Raw genomic sequence first — 21,374 nt, forward strand, 5'->3', positions numbered from 1 at the left:
TGTTATTCAATTTTTTATTTAATCTAATATATATACGGTATGCGTACAAATATTATGTTGTCTATTTTATTTAAAAAAAAAAGAATTTGTACATGCAAAAAAAAAGAATTTGTACGTGCATTACATGGAACGAAAAATACGATAAGATTTAAAATAGAAAATTCATTGCGCAAAAAAGTACTATTGAAGCTCATATTTGGTGCCTCATGTTATAAGTATGGCAATGCCATTGTTATTTTTCATCCATGTTGTTGTGGGGCTATTTGCAGAAAGAGATGGACAACCAAACCAACCTGGAAAGAGTACAAATACATTATACTATGATACTTTGATGGAGATGTGACATTATTTTATAGGGTTTATACCTCAATTTTCTGAGCATCAATGGTGACAACATTTCCCAGGAATCCAGCCCCATTTGCCCCTCACATTCAGGACCAGAAACTGAAGGAGAAAAAAGGGCAGAAAAAGAGAGAGATTGGCACTGAAAACCAGGGGAAAAAAGCAATATTATGTTGCTGCCATTGGTTTTTTCTTGAACAGTACACTTAAACTGATGATTTTGCCTCAGAATTCCTACGTGTAAAAGTCCATGCTTTTGGTGGTGTCTGACGTTTTTTACACAGGATCACTTCAGCCACCAGCAGATATCACCAGCTTTTCCAGTGGGCTTTTTTGGGTGCTTGGTTTCATTTCTTGAAGCGAAAGTAAGAAAGAAAGATTAATTGTTGCTTTAAGCTGAATTAGTTCCCATAAAGGGTTCTTGTTTTAGCATGTATTGATTCCCCGACAAGTGTGTGTATGTGGTGGTGATTGAAGAAAATTTAACACCCTGTTGTGGTAAGTTTGCTTTTTTCATACACTTGTGTGTTTAAAAGTTCTGTAATTTAGTTCAAGAAACCTTTCACAGTCTGCCCTTTTCTTCCCAATGTTCATAAATGAGCATTTCTGCAGTGCATCATGTTTTTCAAGTTCTGGGGTTTGACTGATCTTTAAGGAATTCTTGGTATTTATATTTAATTTATGTTCCTTTTTTGAATTCAAGAGGCTGATGTTGTAACTGAGAGATGGATGAAAAGGGTGTATTTGAGGAGGATATTGATAGCTTGTACCCAATGTTTTTTGGTGTTTCTTGTGCATTTTTTGCTCTCAGGCTCTTGCCAGAGCCTGAAATCTGTGATGAGAAATGGTCAGAAATAAGAAATAGAATGCTAAAGGGAAGTGCTCATCTGTTGGGATTGCTTGTTTGGAGAGTTCAGAAGGAGGTTGCCAATAGTGAAAGATTTGAGCTTCTCCACAAGCTTAAAATGGCACAAAAAGAGATAGGGGAACTGAAGAGAATAAGAAGTGAAGATGCAAAGGCCAATGAGAGAGTTGTGAGCATGTTTGCAGCCAGAGAACAGAGCTGGTTTGATGAGAGGAAGAAGCTCAGACAGCAAATTGGTGCTCTGATGAATGACTTGAGAGTTCTTGAGATGAAGAAAGAAAAAACTATTGCTGAATTGGGTGAAAAGTTGAAGGAAACTGAAGTTATTTTGCAGTCGAAGGATGAATTGATTGAGGAAGGGGAGAGGACGAGACAGGAAACTGAGGAGAAGCTGCAGAAAGCAGAAACTCTGGCTGAGGAGTTGACCGAAACTGTGAAGAGTGAAGCCCAAAGGCATTCTAGTGAGATTTCCAAGCATAAGACGGCGTTCATTGAGCTCGTTTCTAACCAGCGCCAGCTTGAAGCGGAGATGGGCCGGGCTGTTAGGCAACTTGAGGCAACAAAGGAAGAGCTCGATTTGGTGTTGGAGCAGAAGGAGGAGTTGGTTTTGGTGAACCAAAGGCTCTCTATAGAGCTTGTTAAAATACATAAGGATTTGGAACAGAAAGACCAGATCTTGTCAGCTATGCTGAGGAAATCTAAGTTAGATACGTCCGAGAAAGAAATGCTTCTAAAGGAGGTGAAATTGTCCAAGGCAAAGAGAAAGCAAGCTGAGCTAGAAACAGCTAGGTGGAAGGCGGTTTCTGAGTCTAAACATGAAAAACATTCATCAAGAAGTATGTTGTCTAAGCATGTAAGGGCAAAGCAGGATGCATTCTTGGGTGGTAAAATGCTGCATGCCAATGGCTACCCTCTTGAGAACGAACAACTGGAGATTAGGAAAGGGCTTGAAGTTTTTTCCCAAGAAATCGAGCAAAGGCATCATCTGGAGATTGATGCTTTTGCGGAGCAACTGAGAGTCAAAGACGAAAAGTTGGAAGCTTTTCGTTGGCGTTTGATGAGCATGGAACTTGAATCTAAGAGGTTTCAATCGCATATTGAAGGGCTTAATCATGAAATTGCACAGCTCAGGCAGAAAAACATGAAATTGGAGGGCATGCTTTTAGACCGTGAAGCAGAATTACATTCATTAAAAGAGCAGTTGGTATTGGATTCAAGTTCTCCAAATCAGCAGAAACAGAACTTCAACCCTTCCCGACAAGATGCATCTGTAGGCCCTGATGCAGTTTGGTCGAAAGTCAAGGTCATTAAAAGAAAATCAGGGCGTAAAAAGCTCGAAAAGAAGGTAATAGCTGAGGAAGTTTCTCAAGAAGTAGAGAATGACAATGTAGACGGAAGGTCAGCTAACGAGCAGCTCCATGATATTGTTTTGACACTTGAATCTCCAAATAAGGAGATAAAAGAAGGGAAAGTTTGTGCCTCAGATACGGGACCTCTTGAGCAGGAAAGTATCGACTTAGAAGGTGTTGTAAATGCTGAAACAGCAACCTCAGGCAAGAGAAGTAATTCTACTTGGACGATGGATGTTCATGCCCTTGGCATCTCTTACAAGATCAAGAGACTTAAGCAGCAACTGCTCTTGCTCGAGAGGCTAACAGGAAAGAAAGAAAACTGTGAGGACAATGACCAAAACAATCCATATTGCGGATGGAAGGGATTCAATGCAGCTATGTCAATCCTGAACAAACAAGTTGACCGATACCAAAATCTCCAGGGGAAAATCGATGATCTTTGCAAGAGAATGGTATGATTCGATTCAACATAGATAAATCAAGCACACTTTACCTGTCGATCTAGTAAATTTTACGTAGAACTTTATTCCAAATTCTTTAGGCATTCATTGCAAATGCAAATTGAGTAAATCCTGACAGAACATCAAATTCTTGATTGATTTTTGTCATGTATATGGCTATCACTTTAGAGCCCACTTATCCTTGCTGTTGCATGAAACTGCAGCACGGGAACAACCTGAATTCGAACTGTGGAGGTTCAACCATTGCCAGGCCAGAGGATGGAACCAAAAGGCTGGAGCAATTTCTTGAAGAAACCTTCCAACTTCAGAGATACATAGTTGCAACAGGGCAAAAACTAATAGAAGTTCAAGCTAAGATCGTCTCTGGCTTTCTTGAGAATGCGGAAGATATTGAAAAGCCTGAAAGCTTCGACATGAAGCGATATGCTGATATTATCAAAACCCTTTTCCGAGAAGTTCAGAGGGGCCTTGAAGTTCGGATATCCCGACTCATTGGAGATCTTGAAGGAACCTTAGCGTTTGATGGTTTCCATACATCTCAAAAGTAATGAGACCAAGAGAAATGACTTTGAGGTCTATCTTAATTTCGAAACCAATGTAGAGAATCTGTAGCTAATCTGTATAGTATCTCTACTCAGTTCAAACTTTTTCGAGATTATTCAGCTTATTTGAGCTACATGTTGAAAACCATTCTTCCTATTATCAAGATTACAATGAACAAGCATGTTCAAAAACCTGCCGAAGCTGAGGGAAAACGAACTCGGCGAGCTTATGAATAAGCTGTCAAGGTGCTTTTTTCTCAATTAATAGCCATTCAATCTGTTGTAAGCCATGCTCACCAACTTAATTTAGTGGCTGCATTAATGTATGAACACATTCCATCACCATCAAGAAGTGATCAACTGCTTATAGTTCACTCTTGGATCATTAGATAATGATAGCTTTTTGCATTTTCAGAGGATCACTAACTAATGATGAACAACTTCACATGTTCATCACAGTATAATCCACTGGTCAGAGATGAACGAGTGGCTGCCATCTGCTCCGCCTGTCGGCTTAACCTCCGATTTCATCCATTTCTGAGGTGAATGTGAGTTCTAGTGGAGTGTCTCATGTGATGTAGTTTAATGATAAAGGTTGATTGACATGCAACCATACGATGTGTGTCATGTTTCATCGACGACAAATATAGAATATTTATGTAATTTAAGTGCAAGTTTCAATAGAACCCTTGATGCGTATTCTCAAGGTACTCGACTTGAAACATTTCAAATCCATGCGCAACCCAACTTCATTAGTTGATTAGTGATCCATGGACTTTGTTTCCCTTATTGCAATTTTTTTCTTCTATGATGTGGCGATGTTGTTGAATTAATAAATAAATATTTTATCGAATCCTTTTTTTGAGCCAACTAATTACGTATACATTGATTAATTAATTTTCTTGATTACATAGAAGACAACCTATCATCCACATTCCACGTAAGTAAGACATGATGCATTAAGATGTGTATGATGACTTGACCATGATAAATTGATCGATGATCGAAGACATCGAACGGTGTAAATGCTGCCTTATCAATTATGAAGAGTTATGTTGTGCATGCACGCATACATCATGCTCTGTATACACGCATAACATCCATATTCATACACATGCATGATGAGTCATCATGAATGAGATGTCATGCACATCCGCAGCTATCACTGTTGTGGATGAGAAATGAATGCGGAATGAGAAGAAATTCTCTGGAAGCAATTAAGATGAGATGTGGCCATCCACAGCAAGTTGTGATGGATGAGAATGTGATCAGCCCTTCATCTTTAATCACTTCCTCATCAGATCTCAATTATATGTATGTTCCCTATCTGTGATGCATGCCTTTAGGCAAAACTGTAATTTTAGTTTTATAAGTTAAGAGGGGCGACAATTTTGGTTCTTTTTAAATTAAAATTTATAATTTGGTATTATAATTTTAAAATTATGATAATTTTAATCTTTTTCGATCGATTCAGACAGATAATTTCACGTCATCTCAGTCATGTCAACACTTAAAATGAGGCTTCCGACGAATTTAATAATATGATAGTCTGACATTGGATAAACGTCAGTATTTAATGATTGAAAGATTGGGCAAAATGGTCATTTTCGTCCACAGGACAAGGGATCTACACTTTAATCCGTCGCTTTATACAAATTCTAAAATGATCATAAAATTGAATTGTTTTTCAACACATTTAGTCCCACACCCAGCTTTCATAAAACAATAAATGGCAAAATCACGTGGCCGCTATGTTGGGACCAAAGTGTAGACCTCATATCTTGTGGATATACAAAATTTCGTGTCGTTAATTGCCTTATTCCTTTTTATTTAAATCATCAAACGAAATACATTTTTTATTTAATTATAAAATAATAATTGCAACTTGGTGAATTATAAACAATATTGATCTATGTATCATGATTAAAAGATAAATTAATTTACAAAAGCCATAATATCTAGACCTTATTTAAGCTTGATCGAAATGTAAGAAAATTAATGAAAAATGAAAGAAAAAGATAATGAATAATGACTAGGTTTACAAAAATGGATTTCTTCATCCCATAAGACATGGATGTCTGCACTTTTAGTTCCAACATCAGGGTCACGTGATTTTTTCATCTATTATTTGACGACAATTGGGTCGTGGTACTAAACGTTTTGAAAAAGTCTAATTTTTAAATCTTTAAAAAATATCACATAAAAACCAAAAGTATTAAACCCTTATTTTTATGAGACGAAAAATATAATTTTATCAGATGATTTATATTGATGCGTATAAAACTTTAGTAGAATTCAACATAAAAATAAATTGTATTATGTTAAAAATTAATTTTGATTCGATCAAATTTTATACACTATTAAAATTCTCGACAAATACTCATATTTTATTTTAATAAAATTTTGGCCCAATAAGACAAACTTTTTTTTCCCACAAAATAATCAATTAATAAATTAACTAGTTAAGTATTTATATCATCTTAATTAAGTCTTGAAAATCCCCTTTAATTCATACGTTTTATTTTTGCGCGCACATGATATCAACGGTCTGAATTAAACTATTTCATCTTCCCTCCAACCATCACCGTTGAATGTCCATTTACTCAAATTGACCAAATAATTAAATATGTGTGTATGTATATATATTTAAAGGTCATTATAGTCATTTAAGCATCACTAAAAAGATGGACACTTGGACTATCCGTTACTCCCCACTTCTTTACTCGTGAAGAGTTGAACCCAGGAGCCTTTTCATGTCCAACTACTATTAACTACCCCCACCCCACCCCCCAATCGATATATACAGAAGCATGTATGTATACATCTCCCACTGCAACAAAAAGCGTAGAACGAACTGATCAGCTCGTTACAATGGGCTTCGAAGTAGACGATTGCTACGAACCAAACTCAACACCCAAACTAACTCTGTCCAAACTCCCCTACTGCAAGCCAAGAGAGCCGCCGCCCCTCATGCAAACGCCGCCGCTCCGGCCGTCCGTTTCGGTTCCGTTCCATTGGGAGGAGGTGCCCGGAAAGCCTAGAGCCACCGGGGGGACGGCGGTGGAGACGCCGCCATCCTCGACCACGCCACCATCCTCCAAGAACAAAGCAGCGGCCCGGTGCTTGGACCTGCCCCCGAGATTGTTGCATGACGAGTCCAAGATTACCATTATGCCCTCGCCGACGACGGTGCTGGGTGGGCCGTACGTGGGCCGGTCTTTGTCCCTTGCATGCACTTTTTCTTTCCGAAAAGGGCTTGTTTCGGGCCGCGAGGAAGGGCTGAGGCCCGCAAAGAGGAGCAGTAAGAGGAACTTCGGGTCTGGGAGGTGGGGGAGCTTCAAGGACGAGGAAAAGTTTAGTAAGGGCAAACTGGACTTTTCACGTTCACTAGGTGATATTTTTGAGAGTGACAGGATCACAAGGGTTGGAAGGAAGAGGAGCTTCTTCAGCATCAACTCCAACCTGTGGGTCAGTTTCCTCTAATTTTAACTTTTATTTAATTTAACTTTACTTTTTCTATATTTTTTCCAAACTTTTAGATGTTTTTTTGGTACAAATTCTATTTGAATATTTTTCTACTATATGTAATTTAGTTGATTAAATATTAAGAATATTTTTTATTTAAATCAGGTTTAATCGAATCAAACCAATCACAGTATAAATATAATACATTTGCCATGCTATTGCTTATTTTTTCCGAACTATATTCCGTAAGTGTGTTATACTTGTTATATAATTTAGGTTCGATCAAATCTGAACTGGGTTAGAATTTTCTAAATATGAATTTTAAATTCGTTAATTAGTTCATACTCTAAAGATTATAAAAGTGAAAAAAATATAATTTTAGTCTTGTAAATACGTGGATGACATTTCAGTTTTGTACTAATTAACAAATTTATCCTGTAATTTTAAGATTTCGCACGATGAGGACAACATAAACTTTTATGATCATTTTAACAAATTTCGAGCATTTTTATCCTTAATGTGCGAAATTTTTAAAATTACAGAAAGAAATTTGTCAAAATAGATTGAAAAATAACTAAAATTACCAATCGACCCAAATTTACAGGACTATAATTACAACTTTTCAAATAAAAGTCTTAGGTTATTAATTAATTTATGTTTACTAAATTTGAACTTAATCTGAAAATACAATTTGCTTCTTCAATATTTTCACACACATTGTGACGTGTAACTGTGTGAATTTAAGGCCATTTGGGTGTCTATTTAAATGAATTTATGTTTATGGCAGGGTGACATTTATGCCAGCTTGAAGCAAGCGGTCCCATGGAGGCGTAGTCGTGATTAATTAGTATATATATATATATATGAAAACGTCCGTACCTGAAAATATCAACCTCCCTCGGATTGAATTTTCAGTCACGGACTTGCAAAAAACATCATCACATATTAATTAGCATTTTATTACTTTGAATTATATGTAGAATTTTTACTTATTTTGTAATTAGTTCAAATGAGTTATATATGGTATGTAGTTCTATTTTAATCATTTTAAATAAAAAAAAAAGAGATTATGTCATTTATTAAACCAAAAAAAAAAGATCATATATATATATGGAAATAAAGCAATTATTTATTTAATTTAATTAGTATGGGAATGGGTAGCTGATAATTAAGTGAGATGGTTAGCTATTGCTTTCTATGTTGAGTATGTAGTACCAAAGTTGGTGATCTAGTAATTATTTTCACATGAAATATTATTTGGTAAAAGGAGTAGCTATACATATATATATATATATGATGCATTATTATTTCATTACTACTTTTTATTTTTTATTTTTTTAACAAAAAAATACGTTGTAATAATTACAGTACTGCATATTTGACTAGTGATTTTTGGGTGTTGCGATTATTCAACTAGGGATCTTCATTGTCCTTTCATTTCTCTTCAATTATTCAACCACTATACTATATATGTACCTTCAAATTTATCACTTTTTGGAGGAAAAAACAGATACAATTATTTTTTATACTATAAATCATCGTAATTTATCAATAAAGTTTTAACTTAGTGGTTAAGATTAAAGTTGGGGTCCTATAAATAAAACTGTGGTCATGAATTTGAATTCCATTGGATGTCTTAATTTATGTGAGTTATTGTAATTTGTTTATTTTTAGACATACTGATGATCTATGGTTGAGTTGATGTAATTTGTTTACTGATCTTAATGAGTCATATTGATGTATTGATTAAATTAATATATTACTAACAATAAACAATCAGTATGATTCATAATCATAACCAATCAATACTATATACTATAGTCAAATAAAATTGATGTGAAAATTTAAATTCTGACCATGATTAATTAATACGCGTCAGGGTTTTACCTATGATCAAAGCCTTTGCTAATCTTTGTTGTACTTACAGAAATATTAGCTAATAATTATTGTGCAATTGTAGTTAATCAGCATTATTTTTAAGTTTTTATTATGATAATTAATCGTAATGAAAAATTTTAAAACCCAATATTTTTTTTTTAAAAAAAAACAATAAACATTGTGGGACATATAGGTAGATGCATCATCAATGAATTGCGAATTGGTCACGATAAAAAATAATGGACCTACAACATAGACCAATTACTCACACCAACCACCAATCATAATTATATTCATCTATTTAATATATATATATATATATATTTATCAACTCCATTCACCCACGCTTTCAATAAATTTTATACGGAACACATAAATTATGAAATATTGAGCTTTTAATTATTAAACTATCCCCTCAAAAAATGTCAAAAAATAAAAGTTCAAGAGCACATACGAGAAAGTATCGAAACAAATTCCCTTCACAGAAAAAAAAAGTATCGAAACAAATTCAAGAGTAAATTTATATCAACACTCCTCAATGATAATGTAATTATAGAAACATTTCTGTTTTTTTTATAAAATTACAAATACAACTAAATTTAGGAGATGTACTTTTAATTTTATAAAGAGAAGGTCTGCTTGTGTAATTAGACCTAAGTTTGGAGGCCATTGATGTAATCTAAAGCAAATGGGATTGCAGACAAGAAAAGTGTCAAAAAAAAATAAATATTTAGATTCAGCAGATTACCGTAAGTTAGGAAATAGCAATTCGAGTCCTTTCCAGCTAATTTCGCTGAAAAAATTTTATGTCATCAGTTATAATAATATTTAAATTGAGGCTTTTGATGAATTTGATGATATGATAATTTAATTTTATTTTATTTTATTTACGGAGATGATTTGGCCAAAAAAAAAAACAAATAATTATGTAAAAAATGAGAAATGAGATGGAGAGCGAAGGAGAGGCTTAGAGCATTGAATATGCTATAAATAATTTATAATCCTAATAAATGTTATACAGAATATGCTGTTCAGATATATAGAGGGTACATGAATTACACTTTACCTGTAAAAAGCTATGGATCTGCCCCCCCAAATGGACATATATAATTAATATTTTCACTTTGACCCCAAATGGACATATATAATTAATATTTTCACTTTGACCCCAAATGGACATATATAATTAATTTAGGAAAGAAACCCCAAATGGACATATATAATTAATTTAGGAAAGAAAATATTATATATAGAACAAGACATTCTATTTAATTTGTCCCATCAATGAATACATCATCTGAAGAACAAATATTTGTAAAAATTAAGGATGAAGGGACCTTCTCTTCTTGTAATTAGCCTTGAAGCAAGCTTGTCTCAACTTCTTGGTTCTTTCAGTCAGCTCCATTTCTGGTATTTTCTCCACCATCCTCTTGTGCTCCTCCAGCATCTCTATCTCATTTGTCAATCCCAATTCCTATATATATATATCATCAAATTTTCATTAATATTTTTATTTATATATATATATATATATATTTTGGGTACGACTATAGGGTTTAATTCAGGAAACGCTAATTATATACCTTAACGTTATGGATAAGGGACTTCAAGCTCTTGATCTTACGATGAGGCCATCGCGTGATGTTAAGCTCTCTGCATCGTTTCTTGAGGACCGTTAGCCCGACGTTCAGTTCTCTTGCAGCCACTGTTATTGGAACGTCGAAGTACTTTTGAATTTCTTCTAGTTTCAGACCAGATGATTTGTGCCTTCCGCTTCTTCTAAACTCCATATTGGTATCGGTCATAGTTGTTCCTGAACTAGAACTGTATGTCATTTTAGTATGATGAGTACTGTCATTGTTGTTCATGAGAACATGATTCTTGATGTCCGAATTAGAGTTGGTAATGCTGATATGATTGTTGAACGAGGGTTGGTCGAAATCCCACAATCCCAACTCTCCAAAAATCTCTCCAACATCATTCAGATCATCATGGGGAGTAATCATACCCATCAATGGAAATGGTTCGAATTCGAGCAAACTAGGTAGACCTAAATTGTAGCCCTCCAGTTGTTGCTCCCATGTTCTAACAAAAATAATTAGTCACAAGAAACAAAAAACTCATTCTTAGTAATGATATAAGTACATACATTTCTTTGTACAAAACTCATATTCCAACTCATTCACAACAACAGAATTATGTGGGGCCCACATATAATCCACTCGAATTTCATACGTACGTTTCAATATATATATATATATATCTGATCAGCAACTATAAATGAACTCAACCCATGTCCGAACACAAAACCCCCAAAAATATAAATAGGAAAAAAAAATCAAGAATTAGCAAATTTGATTAATTACCCAAAGGGAATTGGTTCTCCAAAGAAGAAGCAATCATCTTGGTGGTGATTCTCCAACTTGAGTGCAGCTGTGGAAACCATATCCACATGAAAAGGGAAAAATTATTAAAAAAAAAAAAAAACAGAGTAATTTTTGGAAAGGGAGGATGAGGAAATGGGGAATTGGATTGTGGGTATTATTATATATAAACAAGAGATTAAATAATAATTAATGTGAAGAATTAAGAAAGGGATTGAAGTTGGTGCACACGATTATGGGAGTTACGATAATTATAATGATGATGGAGGACACTTAATTAATATGGTGTATTAATTGATAACAATTACCAATCACTAAAATCATTCATGTACCTATATATATATATATTTGGTTTTATTAATTATGTTCTTAATCATCATAGATACATCTCCACCTTCATTTTCCAATTTTACACACGCCACCCCCATCTTTTTACAATTTTTATTTTTATTATTATATATTATTTTGGGTAACTGAACTAATTAATCATACATTAAATTTCAGGGTGACACGACGATATTTTTCGATTATCAGTGTAAAAATTAATATATATATTTTTTTATCTACTTTGTTGAATTTGCATTTTTAGTATAAGTACGTAGATATAGTGCTAAAATTTACATAATGGTCAAAGTGATGGAAAAACAAGGTACATTTAGAAGAATGAATTGAGATTTAATTTACACATATGTAATTTGATTTTTGTTTAATTACTATATAAAAGAAATAGCATGTTACCCTATTTAACTCATCATCAAATGCTATATATATATATTTGTGATATTATATTTTTCAAATCATATTCCCATAAATAAGTTGTAGGTTATGGGTTCGAGCCCCATCAAATTTGTAGGTGTTTGTCATATTTAATATGAATTTGTTGTAATATCAATTTATTATACTATAAAGTTATTAATTAAATCAATATATTTATAGTCAGTTTATTAATATTGATGTAATAGCAATCACGTTTTTGTTAAAGAAGAAAAAAAATAAAAAAACAGTTGATGCAAGTTTTACTTATTGTAAATATGATAGGTACAATTAACATAAATTTAAGGCAACACCAGTAATAAAATGGGACGACCAAACGCAAACTTTGATGATTGATGCAATACATACAGTTCCAAAAATATCGGAGACCATGAAAAAATATAGATTACTGGGAAAAGTAATCAATATCAGTGATAGTGAAAATAGGGTAACATTGTAGAGTGTACAGTCTGGATTTTTGGGATTTCGTAGCCATCATTATTACCGGTATTAATCAGTCAAAACGTGGTATTTACCCTTTAAAACCCGCACCTAAATTTCTACACCATTCTCACTTGGGGCTAGGCCGAAGCCCAACCCCGACATTCAACTTAGGAATAATTATATTTACACTGATTTATAATTTATTTATATAAATTATTTTTAATTTTTGAATAATTATATGTCCACTCAAAAATGCAATATTATTTGTATAAATTATTTCTACTTTCGAAAAATTATATAGACATTCTTAAAAATATGAATATTATTATACAAATTATCCTTACTTTTTGTCTATTAGGGATGATTTTAGTAATCATGCAAAAAGTAAGGATGATCTTTTATAGACAAATCATAAATCATGAGATATAAATGTAATTATCCCATAAAGTTATGAGTTCAAAACTCCATCCAAATTTGAATACTATATTATTTGATATTATTAGTTAGTATATTAATTGTTATAATTGCCAATACCCGAATCATGAAATTGATTTATTCAAAATATATATATATATGTACGTGGGAATAATTAATCACAAATTTGGAAGCCTTTCTTAATTATTTTCTTAATTTCTTTTCTTTTTTATCCTTTTTGGTCAGCATTTAACATAGGATGTAATGCCATTTTCTTTCAATTATAATATAGTATCTTGAGTAATCATATGTCATTGTAGATGCTATACAACGATTAATATGAGTAATTGGTATTTTCAACAGAACAAAGCGACACAAACTGCTACAACTTACAAATTATTCATATATTACAAAAATTGTACATTTACACACCACATTCCACAAACTTACACGCACTAGAAGACTAACTGCAAGTATATGTACAGAACATGAGAACTACCGACCTGGGAAGCAAACACCAATTTTGTAGCCAACTTCTACATACTAGTTCATTCTTATATCCACCGAGCATGAGACACAAAGTGGTAAGGATTAGGCCACTTCAACAATGAAACCTATATTTTATCCACATGTCGTGATCCACACCTAATCGTGTTTTCACACCAGGTGTATGTAAGATACATATATAGACGTATAGACATATATGTATATATATACATATATATTTAGGTCTAGAAAGCAGGGAAAAGCCAACCAATGGTCCAACCAACTAGGAAGCCAGCACCAGCAAGACTCAAGCCTACTGCAAAAGCAATGGCGTATTTGTTTATATGACATCTGTGTTTGCCCAGCTTCTTTTTCGGGCCCCTAGCTCGGTTCCTCCTTATAGTCATATTTTTGCTTCGGATAGCTGGAGGGGTAAAAGAAGTGAGCTGATCTCTGCTCCTAAGATGAAGGCATAATGTCTCTAGCTGCAGCATGCGGAGCCACTGCCTATAAGCAAAGAGGCACGACGCCTGCTGGAAAAAGAGATTGATGACGTGATCCTTCTCATCACAGGCTTCCTGTGCCAACTTCTCAGCCTTTCTTGCACGTGTTTGAGAGTGGCAGAGCGCTTCTAACAACTCGGTTCTGCTAAGATCACCACTTCTTGGTTTCTGGCTATATGATGAATCCACTTTGGCCGTATTACAACTGTCGCTGCTGCTGAAAGTAGAGGATGTACGGTTTGTGCGTGACTTTGATCAGGTGAAGTTAACAGCTAAATACAAACTACAATTTGTCAACTATCACAAACAAGCATGTACATAGCACTCTTATCAGTTCTGCACAAGAAGAAGTTTGTGATCTTTTATTTCATTTAAAAAGCAGAAATGTTTAGTCCTCGTGTGCTGGATATTTCTAGAATTTACCCAAAGTAATGTATGTCATCATGTCTAGGACCACTAGGACAGTACTGCAATTCTATCAATGTCACCAGTCAAAAGGAACAAGATCTACAGCACGCCTGAGCCTGACTCACAGTATCAAATGTTTACTTATGAATCCTCAGAAGAATTGCCTTTACTGAAGCTTGAAACTCCCACTTCCAAGTATTTCCCATCAGAAGATGAAAATTGAAATCAATTTCTGGAGCATCATTTTAATGGTTTATTATAATTCCTAATGAAGTAAAACATGCTTAAACTATCACGTGAAATGCAAACTCCTAATTAGAGCAATACCTGAAAGTTCCCTCAGGGTCTTGCAGAATGGGCTCCATTAGTCCTTGTTTACCCAGTGATTTATCCATGCTTAATGAAGCAAGATTTCCCTCAGTACAATCAGCCATATAAGAGAATTCGGTATCTTCAACTGAAGCAAGATTTGCTTGAGTAGAGTCAGCCACATGCAAAAGCTTTCTCTCTTTATCTCTAAATTGTCCTTTAAATTGATCAAAGCAATTTACACATTTATCGGAAACCTTCTCAGAATGCATGGATTCAACTCCTGGATGATCATGATCTCTAATGTGGCCAGATGATGTCTGAGAAACCAGGGATGCCGAATCATATTTATCACCTGCATGCCACCATGGTTCAATCTTTTTTAGTCCAATCCATTCTGAATCCATATCCGAACAAAGCTTCTTAGGCCGTTCAAGGAGCAGGCAAGTGCAAGAGTCCAAATCTATCAAATTGGCATCTGAGAGTAAATCATCTTTAATTGTAGATTCAAATTCTTGCAACCAACTACCCCCGTTATTTTTTCCTAGAGAATGAAAATGCTTTAACGGCATATGTGCACAAAAACCACCATGATTTTTTGGAGAATAACATTCCTCACTGAGTTGATATACTCCACTTGCTTTTGCATTTCCATCAACAAAGCCAGTGCCCAATAGTGTGACCTCCGCATCCAACACATTTAGCTGGTCTTTCCCAAGCCCTTGATGGTCTAGCCACCATTTTGCATCACGTCCCAAACCCAGAGTTGAAGAATTACCTTTACAAGGTCTGTGATCGCGGAAGAAACTATAAGATCCATCTACCGACTCACTAGAATTTCCACCAGAGTCTGATTTCAGCGTAGACATGGAGCCGCAAGCGAGCAGAAAGTAATAGTTAGCAAGTTACTTCAAATCATCCTCCTACTCAGCGGTAGCAATCAGGTCATAGAAAATATGATCTGGAAAACTGGCAAAAAATGTTAAACCCAGTGGAGTAACAAAGGGTCTGGCACGTCACACAAAACTGAAAGATAATGAGGTCAAGTTCATAATTTTCAGATTTTAAGGCAGAAAATAACTATCAACTATGAGATACTTGCAACATGAATTCACTTCTCGTACGTCTATATGCAATAGATAAAGAAAAAACAAAGGCTAATACCAAGATCTTAAACAAAACTCACCAGGAAAAAAACTATCAATACAACTCAACTCCACTAACTCAATGATTCATTCAGCACCAACTCATTACGTAGCTTTCTGGTATTCTAACTTTGTCTAAAATCTTATTATTACTGCAAAATCTGGATAACTAAAAGAATTTTTTTTTTTAAAGGTCATCATTAAGCGCAGATCTATACTATTTCTGCAAAACTATCTATAACTTGATACTGCAAGCGAATCCACATAAAACTTTAAATCAGCAAAATTTCCAAAAATCAGTAAACATATAGTAATATCTAAAACTAAACCGATCATCCGCAGCACTATATCTAAAATTTATTAAGCCGAACAAATAAGCAACATTCAGTTACAGATCATACGTACTTGAACAAATTATACAAATTTTAGCTATAAAGGCATAGAATTCAAATATTCGAGATATACCTGATCGGATTACTTTCCTATTTTCATTTTCATGTCGTCGAATTGGAGAAGTTTGGGAACGAAAAAAGTTCCTTGTCAAGGAAGTGTGGATTGAAACTGCTACAAATGAAGTTTCAGTTCAGTTTTGATTTTATCCCCTTTTTTCTCCTTTTCTTTTGTTTCTTTGTGTGACTGTTCCCATTACCTGTAGAAATGAGAAACTTCTAATCGCGTTTTCAGCTACGCGACTTTAGCTAAAACACATGGAAGTCGCTTTCCTATTTCAACTTATCAATCAAAACTTAAATATCTAAATTTTTACATGCACAAGAAAATTTAGGTGGCATTTACGTATAGATTAAAGTTTCGTTTTCAAATATATTTTGATTATTAAACATTAATCAAATTTATAACATGTTTCTAAAATATTATAAAATTAAAGATTCGTGTCTAAAATATATTTTGATTATCAATTAAATATTAAAAAAAATTATATCATGCTTCTAAAATATCATAAATAATATTATAAAAATTAAATATTCATGTCTAAAATATATTTTGATTAATTAAACATTGAAAGAATTATAACATGCTTCTAAAATATTATAAAGAATATTATAAAATTAAAGAAAACATGCATAATAATAATTTTTGTAAGAGTTTTATTGTCATAAATGCTTGTAATTACTCATTATTTTTTTATTTTTCAAGTTATAACTAATTATAAGATTATATCAACATCTCAATAAATTTGACAGTACATAAATTTTAATCAATACATTAATATATCTATAAACAATTAAATAAATTAGAAAAAATTGTATTTCACATCCCACAAATTTGTACTTTTGCTATTTTGGTCTTATTGTTTTAATTCACTACGTTGCATCCTACAACTCCAAAAAAAAATTATAATTTTGATCTCAAACCTTAATTCGACGGTAACAGCACGTGCATGGTACAAGTTCTAAGTCTTTAGAGGAATTAAGATTGTTTCCATAAAAAACTTAACAGAATTATAAGACTTGGAATTAAAATTTCAAATTTTTTAGAGTTCGGGATGCAATGTGATAATGGGACTAAAATTGCAAAGAAACTAACTTGTGGAACATAAACAATAGATTACAATAAAATTATAAGCCCACGTAAAATTTGACAGATTACACATATTTTGTAGAACTCGAATATATGACATCAAACTTATTTACGGGACCTTATTAGTACAAGGTATGATTCTTGCTTTGTGTTCAAGAGGTTGTAATTACTGATTATTTAAATTCTTTTTTAATTATTAATATTATTTTGATACTTAGGTATTTTGGATTGAATGACAATAATTACCTTAAAACTGAGAAAACAATTATGGAGTGAGATGGACAGACAAAATGTACAAATCATTCACCAAATTGGCATTGACGTATATAAAAAATATAAGGAGGTAAATTATTGTATTTTAGAAATATAGAGAGATAAATTATTATTTTTTTTTATATAAAAGGTAATTTACTCATTTGCAATATCATAAGGGATTGCTTGCATTTTTTCTCTTAAATTTCGTTACTATTTAAACTTACAAAAGTTATTATAGTGATAAAATAAAGATAATTATAATTTAATATCATCATTTATGTTTTTCTACTATTTTTCTTCCTTTTTAAAAAAATAAATATATTTGTGGTAGTGGTAAGCTAAGTGTGACAGACGAAAGAAATCCAAGCCGTTAATTCAGTTAGAGGACTGTCTGGCCTTCACTTCCCCTCCATCATCCTTAACTAAACCTCAACCAATCAAAATATCCTCTGAGGGATCAACAACAAGTCACAACAGTGTTTTCATTCAATTCTTGAAACCCTTTTGATTTTGCACCGAGTAATGGCCCTCTGTAGTCCACAGCTGCAGAAGTTTTTGTTGAACAATATTTGCTGCAATTATGTTTGTAATAAGGCTTCTTCGAAGAACGTCGTAGTAAAGGGTGGAGAGGGAAGAGTATTTTGCTCTGCTATTGCGATAGATGCACCGGCTTCGTTGGCGGGTGTTTCCGGGATCAGATGGGGGTCGGTTAAGCTGAAAGGAGCCCGCGAAGAGATGGAGGATGATGTTGTGATTGTTCAATCTGATGCGCTTGATGGATTTTCCTTTGCTGCAGTTTTCGATGGCCATGCTGGATTTTCATCTGTTGAGTTCCTCAGGTTTGATGAAAAAATAATGATTTTTTTGTGCTTTCGTTTTTCTTGTAGTTGTCTGGATTGCGGGCTAATAGGGCATGATGTTAGAAGATCACAAGATGGAATGAAATATGTTTGGAAATTAAGAAAAGAGAGCTAAATACAAGAAGACACTGCGTGGTTCAGAAGATGAACTTTTATATACTGTTCATCTCATCTTTCTTTATTAACACTGTATAATTTTGGACGCTTGTAAAGTATTGTAAAATTACAGATTTACTTCTTGCAAAAAAGTGTATCCCAAGTTGGCTGAAGTAGAACGTATGGTCAAACTCTGTGCTCCAACACATAACTTAGTGTTTCCAACCATGTGTTTTACATTTGTTAATGCTGCCTCTGTAAGAAGTTACAGGGCTGATTTCTGTGTGCTGATTATTTGTTCAAATGCAAAAGCGTGGGGGTAAGACGAGTCTAGCTGGTGCCCGTTTTTCATTTTTTGTCAAAATTTGTTGTTTGTTATGTATATTGGTACGACTAATTACTTCAACATAAAGTCTTTGTGTCTGAGAATTAGTGAGTTCGCTTAGGCTATTATCAACTGCGAGGTCCATCGTGCACTGTGTTCTTGAAGTTCCATTAATTATAGTCCTACTTTATTATCAGCTACTTAAACTAGTGTATGGTGAGATTGCTTGACTGGTTTTCTTTACTGCAGGGAAGAACTATACAGAGAATGTGTTGCAGCGTTACAAGATGGGCGGCTCTTGAAGGGGAAGGATGTCAAAGCAATAAAGCAAGCGCTGCAAGAGGCTTTTGAAAATGCTGATGCAAAACTCTTGAAACGGTAACAGATTTGTACCCGTTCTCTCTAGAAGAGCATCTGTGTAATCCAAACATCTACGTAGTCTCAATATGATTATATATGCTATGTGATTGTATTGAAGGTTTTATTTTGTAAAAGGCTTGAGACGAACGGTGAAGGGGACGAGTCTGGTTCAACAGCTACTGCTATTTTCATCCGGAATGACATGCTGTTTATTTCTCATGTTGGCGACTCTTGCCTGGTATGCTTACAACACTTGATTTTCACAATTTTCATGATTGGACCGTGTAATAGTGGATAAACTATATCTGTATTTTACTTCGGCAATGCAGGTGCTCTCACGGTCTGGAAAAGCTGAAATCTTGACTGATTCTCACCGGCCCTATGGGAACAACAAAGTTTCTCTACAAGAAATCAGACGAATCAGAGAGGCGGGAGGATGGGTGTGTTTTGCTATGCCTTTTTCCCTCACTTAAAGTCAATTTCTCTTAAATGCCTCTTCAAAAGTTGAACTCTATGAGCCTTCTATTCAGTTTCCTGATGATGTCATAATATTTTTCCAGTACACATAGATTTCATTTCACAATGTTACATGTCTGCAGATTGTCAATGGAAGGATTTGCGGAGATATCTCTGTGTCCCGTTCTTTTGGCGACATGCGGTTTAAGACCAAGAAGAACGAGTAAGCAATTTCGTCTTTCACTTGTGTATTTGTATCTATCACTACTTTTTCGTATGTTAACGTAGTTTGTTTTCATTGAAGGATGCTGAGAAAAGGAGTTGAGGAAGGGCGGTGGTCGGAAAAATTCGCTTCTCGGTATAAATAGCTATACCATTGCGTTTCATTTCCTGTTACGATACTTACTAGTATTACTTTGAAGTAAACAAGTCTAATTTCCTATATTTTTCAGCATACAACTGAAAGGAGATTTTGTAACTGCGTTGCCTGATGTTTTTCAAGTAGAGCTTGGATCGGATGCTGAGTTTATAGTATTAGCTTCTGATGGATTGTGGGATTACGTGAACAGGTAAAATCTATGGATAAATATGTAGACACCCCTGAAATTTCAACACATTACAAAAAAATCCATCAAGTTTGAAGAATTACACTAGCACCTCCTACTCGTACCATAGATTGCAGATTCCTCCTGACCATTTGGTCTTGGAGGATGAATTTATAATGTAAAACATTACTGCACTGACTGCAATGTAATTTGTCAAAATTGAAGGATTCTTTGTCATATGCCTAAACTTCAAGGATGTTTACTGCTTGTCTTCAACAGTATTATCTTATAAGAACTTTTATCATTATATCAGCTCGGATGCAATTAATTTCATTAGAAATCAACTTCGACAACATGGAGATGTTCAGGTAAATAAAGAACCATAGCTCAATAACTAATGTTGTTCCCTAAACAAGCAGAAATGACTGTAGTTTCTCCTTTTCGGCAGATGGCTTCAGAAGCTCTTGCCCAGATGGCTCTGGTAATGAACCACGGAAAACTTCATATTTTCCATTTTCCACACCTAAGATGAGAACATTATTGACTTGTCTTAAAACAAATTTTGTGTTGCAGAATCGACGTTCACAAGACAACATTAGCATTGTCATTGCTGACCTCGGGTATCACTCTCTTTTATTATCATTTGCATAGCCATATTTCTGCAGCTAGTCCTAGTTTTTTTAAGATAAATTCCATTGTTAACAATGCAACCTTTTTATCATTACAACCAAAGTTTTACAGACCTTTGTATTATACTAAGTATTTGTTCTTGTGTTTATATTATGTGTGACAGACAAACGGACTGGCGAAATTTACCCGTGGAGAAACAAAATGTTGTGTATGAATTGGGACAAGCCATGGCTACAATCAGTTTAGTCTCGCTTGCAATATGGATGTCGACTTTGCTCTCATTATGAACATGAGACCAGACTATTTGTACATACTATCACGAGCGAACAGAACAATCACTTGTTTTTCTTGTGTTCTGTAAATTCAAGCTTCACTTATCTGAGTAGTTATTACATCTAAGAACAATCAAGAAACTGACAGATTAATACCATGTTTTTCCTATTCATCGACCAGTTCTCAGTGTAAAAGACATGTTTATGACTTGAAGGTTGTCTTTAGGAAAGTTGTCTATGGACTGGGAATTGGAAGACAGCCATTTCCATGCTTATTTTCTTACA

General features: G+C 34.1%; 5 protein-coding genes across 9 annotated transcripts; 3 read left to right on the forward strand and 2 right to left on the reverse strand.

The window, feature by feature from the left end:
- Positions 229-3,851, forward strand: LOC105166750 (centrosomal protein of 112 kDa-like). Of its 2 annotated transcripts, XM_011086214.2 has the most exons (3): positions 229-840; positions 1,046-3,011; positions 3,224-3,851. In XM_011086214.2, exons 2-3 carry the CDS (start codon positions 1,068-1,070, stop codon positions 3,566-3,568), a joined length of 2,289 nt encoding a protein of 762 aa, XP_011084516.1. In that variant the 5' UTR covers positions 229-840; positions 1,046-1,067; the 3' UTR covers positions 3,569-3,851. The 2 variants fall into 2 exon arrangements, with proteins under 2 accessions (XP_011084516.1, XP_011084515.1); XM_011086213.2 differs by having other exon boundaries at positions 230-3,011.
- On the forward strand, positions 6,295-7,952 carry LOC105166751 (uncharacterized protein At4g00950). Its single transcript, XM_020695524.1, has 2 exons — positions 6,295-7,030; positions 7,815-7,952. Exons 1-2 carry the CDS (start codon positions 6,377-6,379, stop codon positions 7,869-7,871), a joined length of 711 nt encoding a protein of 236 aa, XP_020551183.1. The 5' UTR covers positions 6,295-6,376; the 3' UTR covers positions 7,872-7,952.
- On the reverse strand, positions 10,227-10,917 carry LOC105166920 (protein RKD4). The gene is made up of 2 exons (XM_011086441.1): positions 10,489-10,917; positions 10,227-10,379 (listed from the first exon to the last, which is right to left on the reverse strand). Exons 1-2 carry the CDS (start codon positions 10,915-10,917, stop codon positions 10,227-10,229), a joined length of 582 nt encoding a protein of 193 aa, XP_011084743.1.
- LOC105166752 lies at positions 13,284-16,371 on the reverse strand. 3 transcript variants are annotated; one of them, XM_011086218.2, is made up of 3 exons: positions 16,217-16,371; positions 14,625-15,575; positions 13,284-14,103 (listed from the first exon to the last, which is right to left on the reverse strand). In XM_011086218.2, the coding sequence occupies exons 2-3, from the start codon at positions 15,473-15,475 to the stop codon at positions 13,632-13,634; spliced, it is 1,323 nt and encodes a 440-aa protein (XP_011084520.1). In that variant the 5' UTR covers positions 15,476-15,575; positions 16,217-16,371; the 3' UTR covers positions 13,284-13,631. The 3 variants fall into 3 exon arrangements, with proteins under 3 accessions (XP_011084520.1, XP_011084518.1, XP_011084519.1); XM_011086216.2 differs by having other exon boundaries at positions 13,284-14,106; XM_011086217.2 differs by having other exon boundaries at positions 13,284-14,106; positions 14,625-15,567; positions 16,217-16,368.
- Positions 17,941-21,269, forward strand: LOC105166753 (protein phosphatase 2C 57). Of its 2 annotated transcripts, XM_011086219.2 has the most exons (11): positions 17,944-18,384; positions 19,076-19,204; positions 19,322-19,424; positions 19,516-19,626; positions 19,786-19,865; positions 19,947-20,000; positions 20,095-20,211; positions 20,501-20,555; positions 20,636-20,668; positions 20,761-20,807; positions 20,981-21,269. In XM_011086219.2, the coding sequence occupies exons 1-11, from the start codon at positions 18,068-18,070 to the stop codon at positions 21,102-21,104; spliced, it is 1,170 nt and encodes a 389-aa protein (XP_011084521.1). In that variant the 5' UTR covers positions 17,944-18,067; the 3' UTR covers positions 21,105-21,269. The 2 variants fall into 2 exon arrangements, with proteins under 2 accessions (XP_020550886.1, XP_011084521.1); XM_020695227.1 differs by lacking the exon at positions 20,501-20,555 and having other exon boundaries at positions 17,941-18,384; positions 20,607-20,668; positions 20,981-21,122.

Source organism: Sesamum indicum, linkage group LG7 (genome assembly GCF_000512975.1).
Source record: "Sesamum indicum cultivar Zhongzhi No. 13 linkage group LG7, S_indicum_v1.0, whole genome shotgun sequence".
Taxonomy (NCBI): Eukaryota; Viridiplantae; Streptophyta; class Magnoliopsida; order Lamiales; family Pedaliaceae; genus Sesamum; species Sesamum indicum.